The following is a 22,203-nucleotide window of genomic DNA, read 5'->3' on the forward strand; positions in this document are numbered from 1 at the left end:
AATGTATTTGTTCTTCTTAAGCATATGGATATTGAAGATTTTTTTTCTTTCTTCTTTGAAATAGTGGCTCTCTTAGAAGAACAACATGGAATTGCAGCAGCCATATTATCAGATTTATTCTCATATTTAACAGTAGCAAAACAACAGTGCATGGCATAAACAAGCTTTTTCATGCAGTTGCAATGCAGATAAAGAACAAAGCTTGCTCATGCAGCAAACCCAGTAGAGGTAAAGCCAGCTTGGCTCACATATGCCTACAAAAATAAACATTTTCAGTTGCTATTCCTCTGCCTCATCATCCAGTTTACATTGGGTCACGGCGATCTGATAAGGCTTGCATGCTGGACAGTACCATCATGTGATTAGCATTTCAGGAAGGGACAGTTGCCGTCTGGGTTGTTCAGGATGCACAGTGGACCTGCCAGGGTGGGTGAGCGCTCTCTAACGCTGCACGTGTTTGACAAGGGCCAGATGAATCCAGGAGCTATCGGTGGCGCCCCGTAAATCAAGGAGGCAGCTGACGGCTGGGATAAACGTCTGTTTATCGCCCGGGGCCACCCAAGCATGCTCTCTCCTCCAAACAACCAACCAACCACCCTTCTACAAAAGAGAGGAAAAGGACTCCACCTCTCCCATTCAACTTTACAACCCCTTCAATATATACAAACATACGGGTTGACTCTGCAGCCTAAGTTGTATAGTGTGTGTGTGTGTGTGTGTGTGTGTGTGTGTCTGTGTGTGTGTGTGTGTGTGTGTGTGTGGTGGGATGGCTGGGTGAACATCAGGTGTAGGTCCATGACTAAATGCAGAGAGTAGCCTATTTATTCTCATTTCAGAGGTTCAGCAGGTTTATACTGTGATGACTGTCAAAGTTAAAGAAGTCTAAGTAAAAACCAGCATGTAAATGTCCTGTTTGAGAATAGAATGACCGCAAACCACATTTCTATACATAATCCAAAATGAATCCTTTAAATGTTTAATGATAAAAAGTTTTTGAAATAGTAATATTATAAATTATAAATTATAGTTTCATATTTGTTGAAATGAAAGTACTATGTACTACACATTATACTTGAAATGACACAATTTCTAATTGAATTTGACTGGCTTTAGCCAAGCCGTGTTTCTGCTTTGTTCTACCAGAAAGTGTAGCGTAACAGAGAAATAAAACCGAGAGACTTCTTATTAATTCATGTTTGTCACAAATGCAAAGCAAATGTCGCTGGGAACATTTCAGTTGGAGTTCAGTTGTGCCAAATAGATAAGATGTTGAATAAAAGTTTCAACACCAGTTTTAGATAAATGATTCCTGCTTTTATGGCATGGATTTTTGGCTTTCCGAAATTACTTTGAAATTGCAATCTTTTTCACAGAAACAATTGTTTGATCTATGGGTTGAGTAATTAATTCATTATCACATTTATTTCAAGTTAGGGAATCTCTTTCTTAGTTACCTATTGGCTTGTTAACATCCTACAGTAAAATGATAAATTTTGAGATTTTTCTCTGATAAAACAATTTCATAATAAAAACACAAAAATAACACTAGTTAATTTTCTACAGTTTAACACTGTAGCTTAATCACTAACTAATTTATGAGCATTAACACAGGCTGTCTCATACTTTTTATTCTCCATTGTTTGACAGTAATGGATGAAGTTAGACCTTCTTTTCAAAACCCTTCGGTTAAAACCACCAGCAACTCCTCCACCTCCATCACCTCAAATGCATTCCCTCCCAACAACCTGCACCCCAACCAGGACCCCGTGGTCAACCCGGGCACAATCAACATTCCCCTCGTTAATAACCGTAAAGGAAGTCTGCTCCCCATGGGGCTGGGGCCTGGGCCTGACCCCTCGAAACTGCGCCTCAGTATCTCAGGTCCAGGAGACGTGATGGGCAGATCCCTGGCTGAGAGTCGGCTGAACCGGGCCCGCAGTCTGCCGGTGAAATACCGCTACCACCCCAGTAATGCCATGCTGCTCAGTCACAGTAGGCACTGTAGGTTGCCCCCTTAGCGGGATGCATCAGCCAGTAACCCTGCCTGTCCCGTTCCTTCATTTTGTCTTGTTTGCTGCATGACGGTTCACTTTGCCTCAGCTGCTGCTGTTGTTGCTCCTGCTGCTTTGCACAGATTTGCCTGCTAGTGCAGTGGCTGCTACTGTCAACATTGGGGGGAACTTCCAAACTGAGGAGTGCTTAAACATTAATATAGAATTGACACAAAATAGTTGCTTATCAGTATTTATTGTCTGAAATGTTACAGGAGTTGTGCGCTCTGAGGATACTGACCTTTGGGAGCTGGAATATAAATTTTAATAATTTACAGTGAAAGTCTTTATTACCCAGTGGCTGGAAAGCATTTAATTTTTATTGTCGTGGGTCTAAGTGAAAAGTGTTATGCTTTTACTGTTAGCAAATTAAGTTTAAACCAAGAGGAGTGTGTCAAACAATATGGCAAGGAATGCATATTTTCTGATGTGGTATTTTCAAAGTACATTAGAGAGAGAATTATTTGTAAAGTGGAAAGTGCTTGTGATATTAGCTATTCCGAATGCCCAATTGCATAAAGGAAATGTCAGAGAATGACATTTTATTAGAAGGCAAAGTCATATTTCTTATCTTTTATTAGCAGAATTAGGTGACAGCCTAGGATGAGTGCTCAGACAATAATGAATTTCCACATGCTTGGAATATTCACAGCTTGCAGCGTGCACATTGATTTGAACTAATATCATGCTGTGTTATTGATTTCTAACCAAAGGACTAATACGGGTTTGAAGTGATGGTGCACTTGGCATTTGCACTGGGAGAGTGCAGAGTGGATAAGAGTATCTGGGTGCCTGTGTGAAAGCTCTTCAAACTCACAGACAGTGGTGAAGATCAGACTACTGTTAGCTTGACTGAAATCTTCAGACGACTGGGCCTGGCCTCACTCTGGCTTCTCTTACTTGACCTCTCTGTCTGACTGTGAATCAAGCAAAGTTTAAAAAATAGTCTTTTTTTCTCCCCGATATTTCTCAACACAGAAAAGCGTAGATGAGAGGAAGCTGAGTTTAAATAAAATGAAACTAATTTTAATAACAAAAACAGGACTGTTTAATCTTACATAGATAATTTCTTTTTCTTTTAAACTTTTACACCTAGCCCTGACCTTCTTCCACTGGAGGATGATGTGTATTTACTAGAGGCTTTCAATATTCATAGTTCACACTAATTCATACACTGTTAGTGTGCCATGTCCTTCATGATGTGTGTTGAGTGCTTAATGCTCTCTTGGCGTGGAGGTATACTATAGAAGAGCCATTGTGGGCTTTAGATAGAACTGCAGTGATGGGGTGGGGTTCAGATAGTTTTACTAAAAATCTAAATGAACTACCCACTAAGGATCCATCTCCATAACCTTTATTTATCTCATTGTCATTGCTTTTGCCCGTGCCCCACTGACAATGACAATCTGTACCATCACATGGCAATTAATATCGTAGGTAAGCATGGTCACTCTGATGCAGACTGCTAGAGGTCCAACCATCTGCACAATTTAGCAGGTGTACCGAACAGATGCAGTAGTGTATTACTGAAGGCCCTGTAACAGTGCACCTTAGAAGAGCCAAAATATGGGGGTTTGGGATATGAGCCTTCCGTAACATTTTCAGATTGTTAATTGTTTGTTTTTTTTGGTTTTCTCCTGCCTTTCTCAGATTTACCATTGTCTGTTACTAATGCTTTCTCTATATTTTCTCAATTTGACGCTGAATTATTAATTTTCCTTTCTTTTTCTTCTGTTCAGTTTTTTTGTTTGCAATGATTGATTGATTGTTGGCATTTTTTTTTCATATCAGGTCCAGCACACATTCCCAACCATCTGTCTCTATTCTGACATTCTGTGCATGTGTTTGCAGTTGAAGACGAGCATCCATCAACTCTCTCGCCCAAAAAAAAGCAACGCAACGGAGGGATGCGAAACTCACCCAACTGCTCGCCCAAAATGATGAGGTAAGAGACGCTGATTTCGTTCTCCTTCCAGCCTTCAAAGGGGGAGTGAGAGGAAGTCAGATACAGGGAAGAAGGGAGGGAGGAAGGGATGGAGGGATGTGTCTGAGTAATACTTCAGAGGCGGATGCTGCTGATGGTGAGATGGTGAGAGTTCGGATGGATGGGAGGGGGCAAATTAGGGGTGGCAGAAGAAGGAGGTAAGAAACTCTGAGAGAAAGAGAGAGGAGAAGTGCCCTGTTAGGCTCTGGCTGTTTAGATGGCATGCTGTCAACTGTTAATGACAGAGCTGAAATAATATTTCTGTCATGAAAAGCAGCTGTGAAGAGCTGTTTGAAAACTCCTCTGGCTTTAAAGTCCCAGCTGTCACCTCCTCCGGTCTGGTCCACATGTGCTCCTTAAACAATGCTGGCACTAATGACACCAGCAACCAATCAGAAGGACCTGCATGGTTACTTTGCCCTCAGGCTACTCCTCTATTGTGGGAACCCCTGTGAGTACTGTTTCTGGTACTTAAGGCCATATGTGAGATGTATCATCACAATCAAATATGAATTCAAATATTACCTTCCTTTTATCCTGTCCTGGGGAATTAAATTGCTGTTAATTGATTTTGAAAGATAAAAGGGAAAGGTTTTTGTGCTCCTCTGGCTGCGAGGAGGGGTTAGCAACACGACAACGGGGAAAATACAAGGAGGCCGAGCTGTGCAGATTGGAATGGCAGGATAAAGGCATGGTGGGGAAGATCTAAGAGGACAGGAACACTCATAGCTACGCTGCCCCACTCTTAATGAGAGTAAGTGTTATGGCTGTCATCTTTATGACTTTACAATAGGTAAATCTAAAGAGAGAGCTGTGTAGTTTTTGTCACACACACTTGTCAGTGTTAGTATTTACGCAGTAAAGCTGTACTGCAGATGAAACTCCTCCTATCTGAATTGTCTGGAAATAAAAACTCTTTGTATGGAATTTAAATCTTAAAAGCAAAAGGAAAAATGATCCATCCATTATATGCACAGATTGTTTAATTTCTGCAAATAAGCATAATATACAAATATAAGATATAACATAAAATAGTGTTATTTTCTATCCTTTAAATTTTTATGTCTTTTTTCACTTGGTATACAGTTATTATTAGTTATTATTGCATTGTAGAGCATTTTACCTTGTAGTTTACTTTGTATATTGGTCCTGCCAGCTTCCCTTAGGCAGCATTCCTGCAACTGCACTGGCATGCCTGCGTGTTTTTGTCCAGTACTTGTTGGCCTCCCCCACAGTTCTCCACAAAACAAGCACTTAATAAGTCTTCACACTTGCCGAACCATTAGCCCAACACAGAGTCATACCCTTCAGTCTAGTTTGCAACAGAGCATCATTTTAGATGCCCTCGCTCAGAGGGAGAAAACTGCTACAAAAACAACTAGACATTGGCACATTTCCAGCTAACTGCTTGTTTAAAAGGCTGTTTAGTTTGCCTAACTTAAAGCACAAAACCTTTTCTTCTCTTCCTTTTTTGCTTAGAAGATGGTCCCTGTTTGCCATGTAATATATGCATCTATGCTTTGATCTCACAGTGATAATAATTCTTGCAAGTTATTTACTCAGTTTTGAAAGCGCTTCAAAGCGATGTCAAAGTTTTCTCTGCTTTAGGGGTGCTTCTGTATTCTGCTGGCTCTTGGGTACTGGGATGACAGGTTCTCTGTTATAGGTGTAGTTTTTTTTCTAAGTCTTAGCCCTCAGCAAAACATCAAATTACCCATCACAGCCCCCCTCCCACCCCACCCCCACCGCACAGCTGCCCTCGTCAACATATAACACCACATATATTAAAGAGTTGTGCTTTACAAGGTGGATTTTATGCACAATGAAAAGTGATTGTTTGAGGTAGCCTTAGGGATACTTTATTCTACAAGCAAGGAGGGGGAAAGCACAGTAGAGAGCTAGCAAGAGAGTGAGCATACGTATCAAGTATGGTTTTTACAGGACTTGCAGCCTGAAGGCCTTTGTAAATAAATAATGATCAACAGATTGGCTGTGGGCTTTTGAAAAGCATGCCTTTGTCAGTTTGCATGATGGGGAAAATTTTCAAAGCAAGAGGCTGCCTTTCGTAGTCTGGCAGAGAGGGATTGGGGGAGCACGCCCATCCCCAGTTTGTGACTGCAGAGTGATACACTGGAATAACTCAACTCTGTTTGAAATATATACTGAGGGAGGGAGGTAGGGAGGAAGAAAGAGGGGGGGTGAGACACTGGAGTGAGACATGCTTTAAGGGAAATATGTGTTCTATATAACAGTGCATCTGATAAAATACTGTATCTCACAGAGGGAAAATATTTGCTTTGCAACCCGAGGCACTCTAAATAAATGTATAGTTGGTAGGGAAACTTCTAATAATTGATATACTTTCCAAATAATAAATAAAAATGAAATGTAGAAAAATAAATATGTCAGGAATTAATTTGGAACACTACACATTTGTGAACACTAAGGGTGACATTTAATCACAGTTTGCATCCTAGCTGACCTATCCTTAGCATTGCTGTGTTGGCATTAACACCATTCCCACAAACCTTTTTGACGGGTCATGACTGACGACACGCATCAAATCGTAGAAGATGTCACAGTACCATCCGCAGCTGATATCCCTTGGGCGTGGCACTGTGGCACAGACGGCATGTCTGCTCTCCCCGAGTCTTGTGGTAGGTTCAACCCGAGGCGGAGGGAAGGCAGAGGGAGAAGGAGGTGTGCAGAGCCAGTGACAGGCTGCCAGTCACACCGCTGACAGCTCTGTGAAAGATAGCTGTCTTGGCAGAGAGAGCTGGAGCGGCAGCCCGCCTGCATGCGCCAGTCAGCTCCTGTGTGGAGGCGAGCAGAGCAGAGCAGATTGAAGTGACGGGGGCTCTGTGGAGTTGATTGGCGCAACACGCGCCTCTGGATGAAAGATTCAGGCTGAGTGTAAAAACACTAAATGCTGTCAGTGTTATTATCACCTGCACTAACTGATAGAGGGAAGAGGGGGATGAGAGGTGGAGAGAGAGGAGGCTAATTGACAGCTTTATTTTTTATTTTATTTTACTTTTTCTGCGATGGTATGCAACTCAAATGCAGGCTGAAGGAAGAGGCAACATCAAAGCCTTGTCAGTGAATTACAGTGTTGATAGATGGTAGAGAGAGTGATAGTGAGAGAGATGTATGTCAAATTCTTGAGATGTTTTCTCCCATATTACTCAAGTGTGTGTCTCTCTGCAGTTCCGTGTTTTGCAGTCTGTATAGTGCTGTTTTAACCAAGGATTTCATTGTTTGGGTTGAATTGTAAATTAATTACATTTGCATTGCTATTAAACAAGCAATGTTTATTGAGGAACCGCAATACAGTTTTGCATTTTGCCCTGACTCAGTGTTTTGGATGAAATTTTCTGCTCCAAAATTTTCCTTTAGAAGAACTATGAGAACACGTCTTGTAGGATAAGTGCAAGAACAAGAGAGGCGGTATAACAGGACTGACAGGAACCCTTTCATGGTCAGTGTTACACCGGATAAAACTCAGCAGCCCACTGCTGTGGATTAGCCCGTTTGGTTGTGACATGCTGTTGAAACATTAATGGCCATCAGTTGAGAAAGCAAAATGTGATTGGGCAAATTCCTGAAATATTTAAAGTGGGAGCCTGTTGGAACTTTTACTCTTTGCACCGCATGGCGTCAGGAACTGGAAGAGAGGGTAAAAGCTGGTAATTGGCCTTGTGTTGTCATGCCATTCAGTCAGTAACATTTGAGGACAAGAAGGAACAGAGGAGGTATTGGACCTACAGAATGCAGTGCAGTAGAAAGTTGAACACTACGAGAATGGGAAAGATTGCTAATATTGCCTGAATAGATAGAATAGCAGATCTCAAGAACCCCAGGTGGTCTTTTGCCTCTTACATGTTACTACTTCATCCACAAGGCTGCAGTCATTCCAAGAAATGGTCTAACATAACCAGTGTTGGGCAAGTAACTGAGAAATTGTAATATATTACTAGTTACTTATTACTCCTTAAAAAGTAATATTATTACTTTACTTATTACTGTGTGATAAAAGTAACAAGTTACGTTACTATATTACTGTGTTTCCCACAGAATGTGTGTGGGGGGGGCTAATTATGGGAAACACTGCTTTCACTACCACTCCCCTTCACCCCCAAACAAAGCAGTCTCTCCAGACTTTTTAACTAATATCATAGTCACAACAGCAGCAAAGAGTATCGTTAGGCCTATGGTTTTACAAACCATAGGCCTAACGCTTCTTAACACCAGCTGCTGAAATAAAAAAATAAAGCAAGTAAATCCCGACTTTTGAGCAGTTGTTTTTCTGCACATGTAGCCTGTTTATAGGAGCAGTAGGCCTATTCAGTAGTTACAAAACGCTACGTTAAAGCTACTCTTTCCCGACGAGTCCAAGCATCAGTGGCAGTAGGCTAGCTGTCGGAGTTTCTTTCTGTAAGTTTCACGTTGCTGTGCTGCTTCAGCAGATGCTTCAGTAAATCAGATGTAGAAATGTTCGCGGTGGAAAGCTTTTTGCTGGTTTACACTAGACCACAATGTTCTTTGCATCAGACTGACACAATAATGGCAGCAGCTACTTACAGATGTGGAAAGAACGTCTCTCCCTCGTTCTCCATTCTTCCTGTAGCTTTTTGGCTATCAGCGGACATGAACAAGTCAGCACAGTCTGACCCGCCGCACAGTCGTGTATTCACGTCAAGTATGGTGCGTTCAGTAACGAGTAACGCAGCGTTACTTGCTTTAGTAACTAGTAATAATATTACTATCATACTGTTTTAGAAAAGTAATTAGTTACACTACTCAGTTACTGGGAAAAGTGATATTATTACAGTAACTGCCCAACACTGAACATGACTATAATGTTCTGTTTTTTCAGTCGACACGACCCCCTTCTAATTCCTGGAAATGAGCAAATCGAGAGCATGGACATGAACGTGAAGAGGTATGACTCGACAGGGATGTTTCACTGGTGCCCATCAAAGGACATCGAAAAAGTCATCCTGGTGAGTGAGGGAAGAACTGTGTAACTGCAATCCTCTGAAATATAATAGATTATGCAATATAAAACAGAAGTTAAAGTAAGTATGCTCAGGAGCAAACGTTTCCCCTCAATATTGTAGTAACACAATCACATACTAATATGTATTGATATTTCTCTCACTGCCTCTCTGTTGTTTCAAGGTGAGTTTTATTGTTTTTATTTTATATATCCACCAAGGATCTGTGAACAGCATTTCAACACTCCACGCATGGGTTTGTTCAGGTGTTTCAACAAGGCAGTTTGTAAGCATTTAGGTTGTGGTATAATTTTTTTCCAAATATAATGTAAAATAGAATACACAGCCACCTAAATAGTATAGTAAAGGCATTGAAGCATATTTGTTGCTTTTGTCTGACCAATATACTAGGGACTCTGTTGCTCTTTAAAGATTGTACTTAGACTTGTTAGTTCTCACTTGGTTGGGTCACCAAAAATGTTCTAGATACAAAGATAATCAGTGTTTGGCAGAAATGTTTAATCCACCAGATCAGGCAATCAGCTGAAAGTATGAGCCAATTTGCAACACTGGTCCCTTGTTCCTCTTAGTTTTACCCCATTTCTCAAGGAAGCAGACTGACTGGTGGTAGCATTAAGTGTTCTTAATGTATACTTGCAATAGAATGCACATCAAGCTGGTGCGACAGGCGACGGATTTTAAAAACAGGTCATTGCGTTGTTCTTTTTCATCATGAACTTAATACAATAGAGGAGCTTTGTTTATGTGTACCTCTCTGATTTATGACAGGGTGCCTAAAATCTTACAAACTGCATTCTCAGCCTGATTGAATCAGCTGCCCTTTGACAAAACAACAACACATGTTTTGTTCTTGTTTTTGTTCTGTGAAATTCATATTTCTGATTATCCAATAAACTGCTTATAAACAGAATAGTGGTTAACCAAACTTTTGTTTATGTTTAAGTAGTAAGTAGAATGCTTTAATGGCGGATTAAATATATAATTCAACTATACACTTGGTTAACAAACTATTTAATATGGGTTTGTAACAGTTTATAAAAGACTTTTACGCACTTTTTAAACTAGAATTTGTTACCTTGTGCTCATTAACCTGTTAACAGCACTAATTTCTATTCTGTAATTCTGTGTTTGTCTCTGTGTGTCTCTGCCTCTCCCTGTCTGCACTCCTTCTCATCCTTGCTCTCTGCTCTTCTCCCCCTTCCCTCTGTTCCCTGCAGACCCGGAGTGAAGCCTCCATGACAGTGCTGAGCGGCCATGTGGTGGTCTGTATATTTGGGGATGTCACGTCCGCTTTAGTGGGGCTGCGAAACTTGGTGATGCCTTTAAGAGCCAGCAACTTCCATTACCACGAGCTAAAGCCTATAGTTTTTGTGGGCTCGCTGGATTACCTGCGGAGAGAGTGGGAGACTTTACACAACTTCCCCAAGGTCTCCATCTTACCTGTGAGTGTACCAGTTCACCGCCATAGGAGACACATTTAAACCAGAATCTCTGTTCAACTAACGAGGCATTGACATTTTGAGTTACATGCACACTGAAATCCTGTGAGGGATTGTCAGTTTAATTTGATCATACATTACTCAATTGAATGATCACTCCATGAGAGCGTGGACAACCCCCCTCGTCCAGAGCGGTGACACATGCCGCATATATCTAAAATGGAGTTTATGTGTGTTGTAGCTGCAGCGCCCATCACAGATGGCGTGGCTTGCCTGCCTTAGAGCTTGTTAGGCCTGGCTTGACTGATGATCAGAGGAGAATCCCAAACACAGCCCTCAGCACAAGCTAGCCTTTAGATTAGTCCATGTCTCTGATTCTCCAATGCCCAGTTAGATCAGTGGAATGTCAACGCCTCAAAACAAGAATACTTGTTAACTAATTTCCCAAAGCTCCACTCCGCTCACTTCTTAAATTTGTTTTTCTCTCCCCCTCTGTCTGTTCTCTGCATTTTGCTCTCTCTCTCTCTCTCTCCCTTTCTGTGTCTCTGTCGTGCTTTTTCTCTCTGTTCTCCTCACCCTGAAGGGTACACCATTAAGTCGGGCAGATTTAAGGGCTGTCAACATCAACCTCTGCGACATGTGCGTAATACTGTCAGCCAATCAGAACAATATCGAAGATGCCTCACTGCAGGATAAGGAATGCATCTTGGCATCACTCAACATCAAATCTATGCAGTTTGATGACAGCATTGGGGTCTTACAGGCTAATTCCCAAGGTAAGGAGCGTCCTATTAGACTCCATGTGCACTGCTGCCCAAAGGGGACAGGTTATGGCAGGGAGGAAAGACAGTAGTCAAAGAAGAGAGGAAAAGATTTGAGGGTGAATGAGAAGGCCACACAGGAGGGACGGATGTAGTTTGTCAAGCACAGAGTCTGCTAAGAGCTCTTAATTGATACACTCCACAAGTTTGTTATAAGTGGCATGTATGAACTGACTTTACTGTAACTCCTGAAGAAGTACACACACAAAACATTCTGTTGATTGCTTCATCAAGCCCTTGAAGAGGGTTTGCGCCACATCATTTTTCTGATGATTTCATTGTCCCTGGTAATTACATGCTGCTAAACCTCCTTGATAATATTTTTTAATGATGTAATCAACATGACTGTGTCACTTGATGTTGTTCCCCCTGATCTGGTGTCTGGCAGATCGTCTGGAACAGATTGTTGATGTTTGCAGACAAACACATGAACCTGGCATCCCATCAGGCCTCATCATCATTAAGCAGCTAGTACAAATCACCAGGCAGGCCAATTCAGCTGCTCCTCATTAGTCACAACAAAACAGCGACACATGAACGCATGCACCTTCGTGTTGGAATGCGCGTACACGTGGGTTTGCACAAACAACACACACACAGACATCCATGCCAAAGCAATCTATCCTCGCACATCCCCAAACAGGTAATCCTCAGTTTATGATTAGCTCGAAAGGCATGACATGCCTTGAGCTCAGTACTATTTAGTGCCACCACAGTGACTGTTGTAAATACAAATCAAAGTTGAAGGTCCAAGAGGCCATTATTTTTTAGTGCAGAGCACTTCCACATGTTTTAGGTGAATGCCAATGCTGTTATTTCTCCAGCCTTGAGTGAGTGATGTGCTGTCGATAGCAGTGCCACCGAGGAACAATAAGCAGGGGTAAATCTTAGAGCACGCCGCTCTGGGTAGTAGTATTCACAGAAAGCCACCTCAATATGGAAGCCCACTAGCCTGTATCCTCTCACAGGGTCGATGGATGGAGCCTATTGTCATCAATAATTGGGTCTTACATCAACCACCCATTTCAGTGATAAATACTTCACTTTAGAAAACACACATACACACCAAAGTGACATGCAATCATGCATACACAAGGAAACGCACACACATAGCCCAGACGCTGTTATTGTATCATAGGTATTGCTTTGGGGATTCCTTCCTCCTAGCGATGCTCCCATTCAGACACTGTCTGTGGAATTTAAAACAAGAAGGTGCAAATGAATAAATAAACATGCACTTTCCTGGGGGAGAGCTTCTCACAGCTGCTGTAGCATGTAGTCAACCACAGAGAATAGCTGTGCCCGGGGGGTTACAGGGATGAGGGGGTATGTAACCCAGATCTCACTTGCAGTCTATTGTACGTTGTAGCTGAACAGACGAGGTTACAGCCTCACAATACCAACAAACCGCCAGAAGAAGAGACAGTGTGCTTGATCAGCCTGGTTTTCAAACTCTGACTTCCCTATTTGAGGCAATCAGGAAATCATCCATTAATTGCCAAAATGTAACAGTACAGGCATATACCGATTATGAAATCTTTTCTAAATGAAGAGGATTCAGGCAGTATAACTGTTATATTTTTTGCACACAGTCTTAAGATTTAATTGTATAAATAGATACTTACAAGAGTATTTTATGTGTCAGATGTGAATGTTTCATGGAAGAATAAATTTCTTTCATTTATAAAATTTTAGAAGAACTATGTTCAGGGAGATAAACACATTTGAGCTCTTCTGACGTTGCAGTACTCTGGCTCCGTCTTAGGAAGACATACAGCTCTCTGTTTGGAGCTCACCACCAACAACTTTTGAGCTGTTTGTAACCTAACAGGTTTTGAAAGCAGCTCAGCAGCAGGCCTCATGTACACCAACAATCGCTTTCTGCTGTACATGGAACGGAAGCTGTTCTTCTACAGCTCTGTACTGTCTTCATGTTCGCTATGATACAATACGAGCAGTGTTTTAGAGGCAGTATCCTAAAACTTGCCGTCACTCTCCAGTGGAGTAAACATCATCCTTTATGGACATCGACAAAATGATGTTCGCACAGTCTGAGCTTGTGCTCCCTGGTTGACTCAAAATGTCAAACCTCTGCTATTTCCAAGTTCAATAATTGGTATAACAAGAGTTATGATTATCCATGCTTCAGTTCAGTGTGTGCTTCCTGCTGTGTACTAAACTATTTGGTGTCTTTTCTATTGCAAAGGGCTGGGAGATCTCTTTTGTAATGTAAGCAGCTCATTGAGTTTCTTGACAGGAAAGGCACACACACACACACACACACACACACACACACACACACACACACACACACACACACACACACACACACACACACATCCATAGAGAATCTGCAATCCTTTTAAAACTTTGTGACCTGAATATATTCCCTGCATTAGGTTTCTTTGGTGGTGGCACTATAAGCTGGCATTTTGCTGTAGTCAGCACTAAATGATGGATGTCAAAACACAGTTGATGCATTATGCATATAGCATTACAGATTTAAGGTGTTTACTTGTCACTTTGAGGAAATGCAAAAATGTGAAGTCATGTGAATTCATACTCTTGTCACTTGCACTTGTATTTCATGGTTCTCAGCCACGCCATTTCCGATAAAAGGTTTTCAGGATCCACTTCACCAATTTTATTGTAACAAAATGAACAACATATAAAATTTATGTCTGCCCGTTGATGGAGAGATGTGAATGCTAAATATGTCTTAGCTGACCCCTAAAAGCACAGTATCCATATTTCAATTTCTAGGCAGGTGCCTTGTTCACTTAGCCTTCTTTTCCTTCTTCCTTGTTTTACTGTCAATCCACACATTTGAATGACACAGAAAGCAAACATCAACAACTGCTGAGTGAGCTGACATGCACTTTATATAATGGTGTTGAGTTCCAGGTCGCGTCCTTATGATACATCTGTAGTAAAACACTTATGAGACGTGTAGGTTTTTGCTTGAACTGTATTTTTGTTAACCTAGAAGAAAATGCAATACTTTTATGTTCAGATCTCTAAATGCCACCCTGTTATGTTTTTTGCTGATTTCTGTGAATCTGTATGTGGTGTTCAGGTTTCACGCCTCCTGGAATGGACAGGTCATCTCCAGACAGCAGTCCAGTACATGGCTTTGTGCGTCAGGCTTCTGTCACCACCGGATCCAACATCCCCATCATCACAGAGCTAGGTAAAACTGTTCCCACTGACCTCAAATGCAAATGTTGCATGCCATTCCCAATAACCTCAGATCAACTCATTATTCATTCGCAGACACAGGCACATATAGAGGCAATAATAAGACTTAAGCATCATGCTGCTAACAAACATTTCAACTCATTCAAGGTCAAATGGATTTAGGACTGCTTTGTGTGGAATTTCTGTTCCCTTTCATGGTGTTGTAGCTTTGCCCAACTCAAGTTCATATTCGTATGTGAATTATTGGATCTGGCTAGCTTTTAAAGTGGTGGTCAAGTGGTGATAATGTTAGCTGCAGGGACTGGGAAATATCTTTGATCTGAGGACAATGTGGACCACTGTAACTTGAGGATGTCAGACGGGGATTTTTAGGACGATAGCTACATCTCCTGCAATTTGTCAACTAATGCACAAGAGAAACTCAGCCTGATGGAGAGGGGGAGAGTGGAAAAAAGGTAAGAGGAAAGAGAGTGAAAAGGTAGAGGGGGGGAAAAACTGCCTTGGTTGCAAAATGGGTCCATTTATTAATAACAATGGCAGTGGCTGTATTCCCACTGGTGGTGGGGACTCATGAAACTTTCAGATCTCTGAGGGGCCTTCTAAAGCAGCAGAGACCGGCTACTCTGTCTCCCCTGACCCAATTAGGGAGCAATGGAGCATGAGGCCAGCTAAGAAAAGGCCAGAAAGAGAAAGGAGCTACCTAATGTTACTTGTAACCAGGCCAGCCATTACCTGTAGAGAGCCTCTCCCATTAGTCTGCTGCTATGTAATCATCAAAACTAGATGCTATCCATGCTGGAGTCATTGGTTGCTGTCCAGGACTCAAATGCCAGACGCTCCGAGTGTTGTGCCTCTGCTTGCTCGTAACTAACGAATTTCACAGCTACAGCAACAGTAGATGTGATAACATTGTCCTTTCGGTGAAAGGAGGAAGTAAGAGCATGCAGAGGAGAGAGTGGCTGCATGTCTCGCTGGAACCATATACAGTAATTACATTGTCATATGTTCAATTTACAGTGCCAGGAGCAGATTAAAGTCAAGTTGAAACATACAAACATGCCTCATCTGAGTTGCATGATCAATTTTGGTTGCGTGGCGTGTAAAGTAGGTGTGTTTACGGATAAGGCCGTGTTTATCCCTTTCACTGTCTTACCATGAAATAATTTATTGTTGATGTAGTCGTGTAACGCAGTTGACAGCTCTGGCTTTGAATCTACTTTGCAGTCTAATCCAGGGTGCTTTACTTTTAGATACTGGGCAACCATGAATGTCTCAGAGTAATTCCAGAGTTGACACAAGTGGCCGAGATAGCGAATTGCCTTTGTTGCAGTCTTTGAAACTGTTTCAATAACGACACCATTTCTCCTCCTCCCTGCGCTGTCTCATCACCATTAGCTAAACCTGGCAAACTACTGCCATTGGTTCCACTCAGTCAGGAAAAAAAAAGTGGAACCAACATACAAATGATAACAGAGCTGGGTAAGCCGAGCCTTTGTCCTCTGCTGCCGTTCGTTCCCTCGCTCCGCCGCGCTCTGCTCCTCAGCAGCTTGTCTTGATTTATCTGGCTGCAGTCAAGGCCCTTACTGCTCCCATGGCTTCACTTTGAACACATTTTTATTCTTCGTTCTGGTTGAAATTGACTGTCTTGTTTTGGCCCCTTTTTTAATGATTTCTTTTTTTTTCTTTTTGGGGTATTTTTTTCCCCTCCAGTTGCGTTTGCAGAGCATCACTAGGCTTTTGATCATGCTCAGTCTGTCCTTGTGGCTGTTTTCATAGCAACACCCTCTTCCCCCGCCCCTCATCCCCCTTCCTCCTCCAAACACACACATCAACCACACCCCCCCACCCCTTCACTCCTTTGGCCCAGGCCCGTTTGCATCAGCCCCTTGTCTCTTTGACTGACATTTCTGTTCCACAGTGCACAGGAAGCCTGGGAAGAAATCAAATATCAAAAACAAAAAAAACTAAGATCAAACCATCTTTTAAGCTGTTTATTTATTTTTAAAATTTATTTTCCAGTTTCTTTTTTTCTCCTCCAGAACATATCTGTGAAGCTCAGATATCGGAGGAGTCAAACAAAAACTTGTGTGATGATCTTTCTTAGCACAATGCTGGTTCATAGACCCTTCACTGCCCACTGCTGCTAGCAATACAAGGAAAAATACACACACCATAGGGAGCACTTAGCGTTTTTATTTTACCAATTATGCCATGTATGTGAGACAAAAAATATTCTGTTATTTCAGTTTTGGTTCAGTTTCCATTCACACTGTGCCATTTAATTCATTTAGCAGACCTAATGTATTATTATTATTAATCACGAGATAAAAAAGTGTGTTGTTACCTGGCTTTAATTTGACTTTCAGGGCAAAGGTAAATATTTGAGATGTATATCTCTAAAGGTGATAATGTGACAAACACATTCATCAAGGAAAACTCTGTACAACTTAGCATGAGTTTATAAGTGCATGGTTTTCTCATGTGACTTAGTAGCCATTGTTGAAGTCTCACTTTTACCATGTTTACTAGATAAATCAAGACATACATATATGACTATAAATAATAATTTTATTCCTTATACATGCTACACAGTCCAGACTGGTCACTGTCTCTGTTTGTTACAATATATACAATATGTACTTTTGTGTTGCCGTAATAAAAAAAAAAAAAGATCAAGCTACTTTGGCTACTGAGGTTGTAAAGCATAGATGTATTATTGATTCATAATTGGGGACTTCTACAATGGTTATCACTGTGTATGCATTATATACTTAAATATTTTCTCCTTAAGACGTGGTTTGTCTAAATGTATGAAATGCACCCTGCATGTGATTTACAGTAGATTGAATATTCAAAATGCTGAATTATTTCCAAAATGTCAAAAACACTTTTTTCACCTTCCAAACAATTATACAGTACATGGATAGATAGATTTCATTTATTTTTTTAGCCTGACTGAAAGGTAATTCATTCAACTGTGTTTTAGGGTCAATCAAAAACATGTCAATTGTTTGGAGAAGAAATAAAGTTACTTTTAATCTTGTAGTGTAGAAGCAAAATATAATGTACATCTAATGTTACATTATATTAGAAGCTCAAATCCTGGATCAATACCTATATACCTGAGACGTAAGTGTTTTTAGTATCATGGTATATCCAAATTTCCCCAAATGTAACTTATTATAAACGAAGAATTCTATATTTCTGACCTCTCAGGTGTGTTGGTGTTTGTGTGTGTGTGTGTTTGTCTCATGCCTCTTCACAATGCCCGTCTCTAACTCCCTCTCTCCCCTCTCTCAGTGAACGACTCAAACGTTCAGTTCCTGGACCAAGATGATGATGACGACCCAGACACAGAGCTGTACCTCACTCAGCCCTTCGCCTGCGGCACCGCCTTCGCTGTCAGTGTACTTGACTCCCTGATGAGCGCGGTGGGTTGTCAAGCACACATACACTCGCTGTGTCTGTAGTGTTTTTCAAAACCACAAAATCGCTTTTCAAAATCTCACATTTGGCAATACATTTTATAATTAACATTTCCTGATTATTCTGTGTTTGGATGCTACTATCGAGTGATATTCAGAATTTCAAAAAGAGAAAGGAAAGAGAAGTTTCACACAAAGAGATGCTGTGCACACTGGGTAACAATTGCATGGTGTTGCACTGGTAGAAACTTCAGGATGAGGGAAAGAGGTGAGCAACTTCGAATAGAGTCAAACTTAAAAGATGGACCTGAGAAAACTTTAGAAGGTATAAACCCCAGAATGTAATGAATTCATATGTTTTCTTTTGCTTGTGGTTGTGACTCTACAATTTGATAAACAATTGTATTCATTCAATTAGAAACCTATTTTCAAATACTCAAGTTAATGGTAACAAAAGAAATCATTTTTCAGACACATCAGTAGTTACCATGAAAAAGTAGATACAATAGTCTCAGACTAAGAGATTATTTTCTCTACTGCTCCCCCAGTAGAGAAAAATGGGGTGCATTCAGCAATGAGTTTCAGTAGATACTGATTGTGGCATTTCAAGTAGGCAGAAGTTGGTAAATGTAACGGTACAGTACATTCATCACACATGCCTGCCAGCTCCACTGACATCAAAAGGGAAATTGTTGGCATCAGTCCTCATCTTTGGTATTATGAATTCAATTTTGAAGAGCCTCATTGGATGTTTTAACGAAGTAAGTGTTGCAGGTTATCTTAATGGCGATGACACAAGCTTGGCTGTAACAGGCCAAAGAAACAGTCTTTCATCTTTTGACAATGTCATTGCTGCACTGGAGATAAGATAAAGGAGAAGGTTGGGGCGGAAAAATCCTCCTCTACACCTCATTTTTCCTCTCCCCCCTCCCATGACCAGCTGTGGTTTTCCCTTTGGTGCTGTGATGGCTTAATTCCAGTAGCCCTCTCAGTGAGCGAGGGGTTAGAGGGGCGTGAGGAGCCGAGCTGAGCAGGGAGTAGAGCAGGCGTCAGCTGTAGTCTGGCACTGGTCAGAGGTGAAGCCAGCTAATGGACAGTGCTCATCCATCATGAGGCTCTGCAGGCCTGTCAGGGGCCCGGGGAGAGGAGCTGTCACTCTGGCCCAGCTGCCGAATGACATCGGCTATCTTCACGCTCTGCAAAAACAGGTCCTGATCGGCCTGAAGGACAAGAGAACCTGACACCCGCAGAGCGCAGTCAAATCGTTGTTTCAGAAGGGAAGCGGACATCATACAATGTTTAGAACAGTGTTCCTAGAGGAAAGAATAGTGCTGTGTTCAAGTACCTGTTTTATTTAACATGATGATAGGTAGGTAAGTAGGTAGGTTTACTGTCCCAATATAACAAGTTATAGAGTTAAATTGTGTTTTATAACTCCCTTCTGCTACATAGCAGACAATATGCATTAATAAAGAATCAATTATGAAAAATGGTAACAGAAATAAACTAAAATCAATGGAGCGGTGTTGAGGATAAATTAGAGTTTAAGAGTCTGATAGCTTAGGGGAAAAAGCTGATACTTCTATATCTCTTCCATAATGATCCCACTTGATCTACTATGATTATCAAAATGTCATAGTTTGACCATGTTTCTCTCAAATTTGATAAATGTATATATGTTAAACCTTTACTTTATGAGGCTTGTTTACCCAGTTTACAAAAAAAAAATATCTTGAGCATGAGTTTATAAGAAAATATGTAGGTGACACACAAGACCTCTGTAATCTTTTTCCTCACTCATTTCTTTGTGAAAAGACAGGCGGAGGTTTGAGGGTCGACATAACAGGGCTGTGCTTGCTTTATCCCACATCTGCCACCTGTGTACTTGTGACTCTAATGGCATCTGCTTACAGATATCCCCTCTCTCCTCTCCCCAGACATACTTCAATGATAACATCCTCACGCTGATTCGGACACTGGTCACAGGGGGAGCCACACCAGAGCTGGAGGGCCTGTTGGCTGAGGAGAATGCTCTCAGAGGAGGCTACAGCACACCGCAGACACTGGCCAATAGAGACAGGTGTCGCGTCGCCCAGCTAGCCCTCTACGATGGGCCATTTGCCGACTTGGGGGTAAGTGGATGTTTAAGTAGAGATGACACGTTTTGGCACTACCCAGCAGCACACATCTGGCCGCCTCCGCTCCTTGCAGTCCTTAATCCGATGTGAAGAACAGTGTTCACGCAAAGCAGGCCTTAGTGGGCGGAGAGAGAAGAGGGTTTTAAAGAGAACAATGGATACCACCAAGGGAAATTCCAAGTTTAATTGGCTCCAGCATTGTTTTTACAGGTTTTTTTGTTGTTTTAGAGAACTTCCAATGCTGAAGCAATGTTGTTTGTTCTTGGATGAATTATGGCATAATTTTACATTTAACATTGCTCATTGTTACAGTCTGCACTGCCAACAGCAATGCAGAACGTTGAATTTTCACAACAACTTTACATAGAATTACATTTACGATCACTGATCCAGTTCATCAGGCTGACCCACCACTCACTGATGGTGCCTTTGTTCTGTTGCTTATCAGGATGGCGGCTGCTACGGGGATTTGTTCTGTAAAGCATTGAAGACGTACAACATGCTGTGTTTTGGAATCTACAGATTAAGAGACGCTCATCTCAATGCACCAAGCGGGTGTACAAAACGGTACAATTTCTGCCTTCATTCTGTGTCAAAATTAATATTTTGATGTCATAAAAGTAGCAATTAGGGTTATTGAGGGAGTGCTTTATTAATCCCAAGAAATAATTGCAGTGTTACACCAGCTACTTCACATAAATCACAGCAATAAATGAAGTAGATGAGACCCAAGTACAATTACAGGGCCAAAGTGCACACAAAAACTAAACTAGACTAAATGAAATATAAAAATATAAAATAGAATAAAATACAAGACTGACAATAATCTGTATAATGAGTAGATATTGCTCAAAGCCGTCTAATAAGGTGGAGAATTGTTCTTGACTATTAAACATAATTATGCCTTGCTAAATAGATATATAGTATGTCTCCTGCACACATTATTTATGTAATATACATGACATTGCCTCTTTTTAATTATGTTAATTTCCATTATATGTATATGCAATGTTTTTTATATGCTGTTCTTAATAGTCAAAATCCTCTAATTTGTACATGGAACATTACAGTACATTACAGTATATTTTCTATTTTCTAATTTCTTGCTTTAATTATGCTACATAATTGATGATGTATGATGTATGCTAATATAAATCAAATTCTTAGTCATACATTAAGTCCTTTTATTACAAAGCATACAATTTTACACATCATAAAGTTTTGATAATGTTTTTCTCAACCATTCACCCATATCGCTCCTTCAAATGCTAATAACAAAGTAAAGCCAATATATGCCTTTCTTTCTTTGATGTACCCTTCACTATTTAGTGTTGCCCCATGAGGATCATGAAAGTTTCATCTTTTCTAACATTTGTTTTCTGGCCAGATATGTGATCACGAACCCACCGTATGAGTTTGAGCTCGTGCCCACAGACCTGATCTTCTGCCTCATGCAGTTTGACCACAACGCAGGCCAGTCCCGGACAAGCTTGTCCCACTCTTCCCACTCCTCCCATTCCTCCAGCAAAAAGAGATCCTCCGTCCACTCCATCCCTCCCTCCAACCGGCAGAACCGCAGCAGTAAGACCCGGGAGGCCCGCGACAAACAGAAGTATGTGCACTCACATGTCCTGTAGAGTTTTAGTCTGCATGTTTAGTGTTTTATACCTGACCTGCATATTATAGGTGTGCTTGTGTGTGTGTGTGTGTGTGTGTGCGTGTGTGTGTGTGCGCGTGTGTGTTTGCGTGTAGACTGTGGTGACACATGCACTGAGAAATACTGTGTTTTGTGTGTTTGTGGTTTTGTTTGTTTGATGTGTGCTCTGCGTCCATGTGCCGGTGTTTGTGCGTTTCCTTCATAATCATCTGCATGTGGTCCTCACTCTCGCATCACAGCAATCACAACATGGCATTACCAAATAGTTAAACTCACATTGTGGAAAGCTGGTCTCATTTATTATAGTCAAAGACTACTGGGACTCTTTTCTTACAAATTAAAGTCTGCGGTTTTGTAAACGGTAAAACCACTTGTTTGGATGGCACAGCCATTATGGTTGGAAACAAGCTTATGGAAATGTCCTTAAGCACAGCCAAATTAAATTACATAATGCAACACAATACACATTCAG

At 41.2% G+C, this 22,203-nt stretch overlaps 1 protein-coding gene and 1 long non-coding RNA gene across 4 annotated transcripts in view; one reads left to right on the forward strand and one right to left on the reverse strand.

Moving 5' to 3' along the window:
• LOC123984027 overlaps nucleotides 1–8,664 on the reverse strand; it is a 26,396-nt gene extending 17,732 nt beyond the window's left edge. Inside the window, exons 1-2 of the long non-coding RNA XR_006828351.1 lie at nucleotides 8,617–8,664; nucleotides 6,564–6,848 (exon numbers count right to left, since the gene is read on the reverse strand). This is a non-coding gene — a long non-coding RNA (uncharacterized LOC123984027). The remainder of the gene's footprint in view (nucleotides 1–6,563; nucleotides 6,849–8,616) is intronic.
• kcnma1a (potassium large conductance calcium-activated channel, subfamily M, alpha member 1a) overlaps nucleotides 1–22,203 on the forward strand; it is a 151,594-nt gene that overhangs the window by 122,911 nt on the left and 6,480 nt on the right. For all 3 annotated transcript variants that reach the window (XM_046070606.1, XM_046070605.1, XM_046070607.1), the window contains 9 exons: nucleotides 3,903–3,996; nucleotides 8,912–9,038; nucleotides 10,271–10,495; nucleotides 11,076–11,268; nucleotides 14,390–14,503; nucleotides 17,812–17,942; nucleotides 19,874–20,068; nucleotides 20,523–20,641; nucleotides 21,462–21,686. In XM_046070606.1, the coding sequence (XP_045926562.1) occupies nucleotides 3,903–3,996; nucleotides 8,912–9,038; nucleotides 10,271–10,495; nucleotides 11,076–11,268; nucleotides 14,390–14,503; nucleotides 17,812–17,942; nucleotides 19,874–20,068; nucleotides 20,523–20,641; nucleotides 21,462–21,686 (1,423 nt within the window). The remainder of the gene's footprint in view (nucleotides 1–3,902; nucleotides 3,997–8,911; nucleotides 9,039–10,270; nucleotides 10,496–11,075; nucleotides 11,269–14,389; nucleotides 14,504–17,811; nucleotides 17,943–19,873; nucleotides 20,069–20,522; nucleotides 20,642–21,461; nucleotides 21,687–22,203) is intronic.

This window comes from Micropterus dolomieu, linkage group LG15 (assembly GCF_021292245.1).
Source record: "Micropterus dolomieu isolate WLL.071019.BEF.003 ecotype Adirondacks linkage group LG15, ASM2129224v1, whole genome shotgun sequence".
In the NCBI taxonomy this organism is placed as follows: domain Eukaryota; kingdom Metazoa; phylum Chordata; class Actinopteri; order Centrarchiformes; family Centrarchidae; genus Micropterus; species Micropterus dolomieu.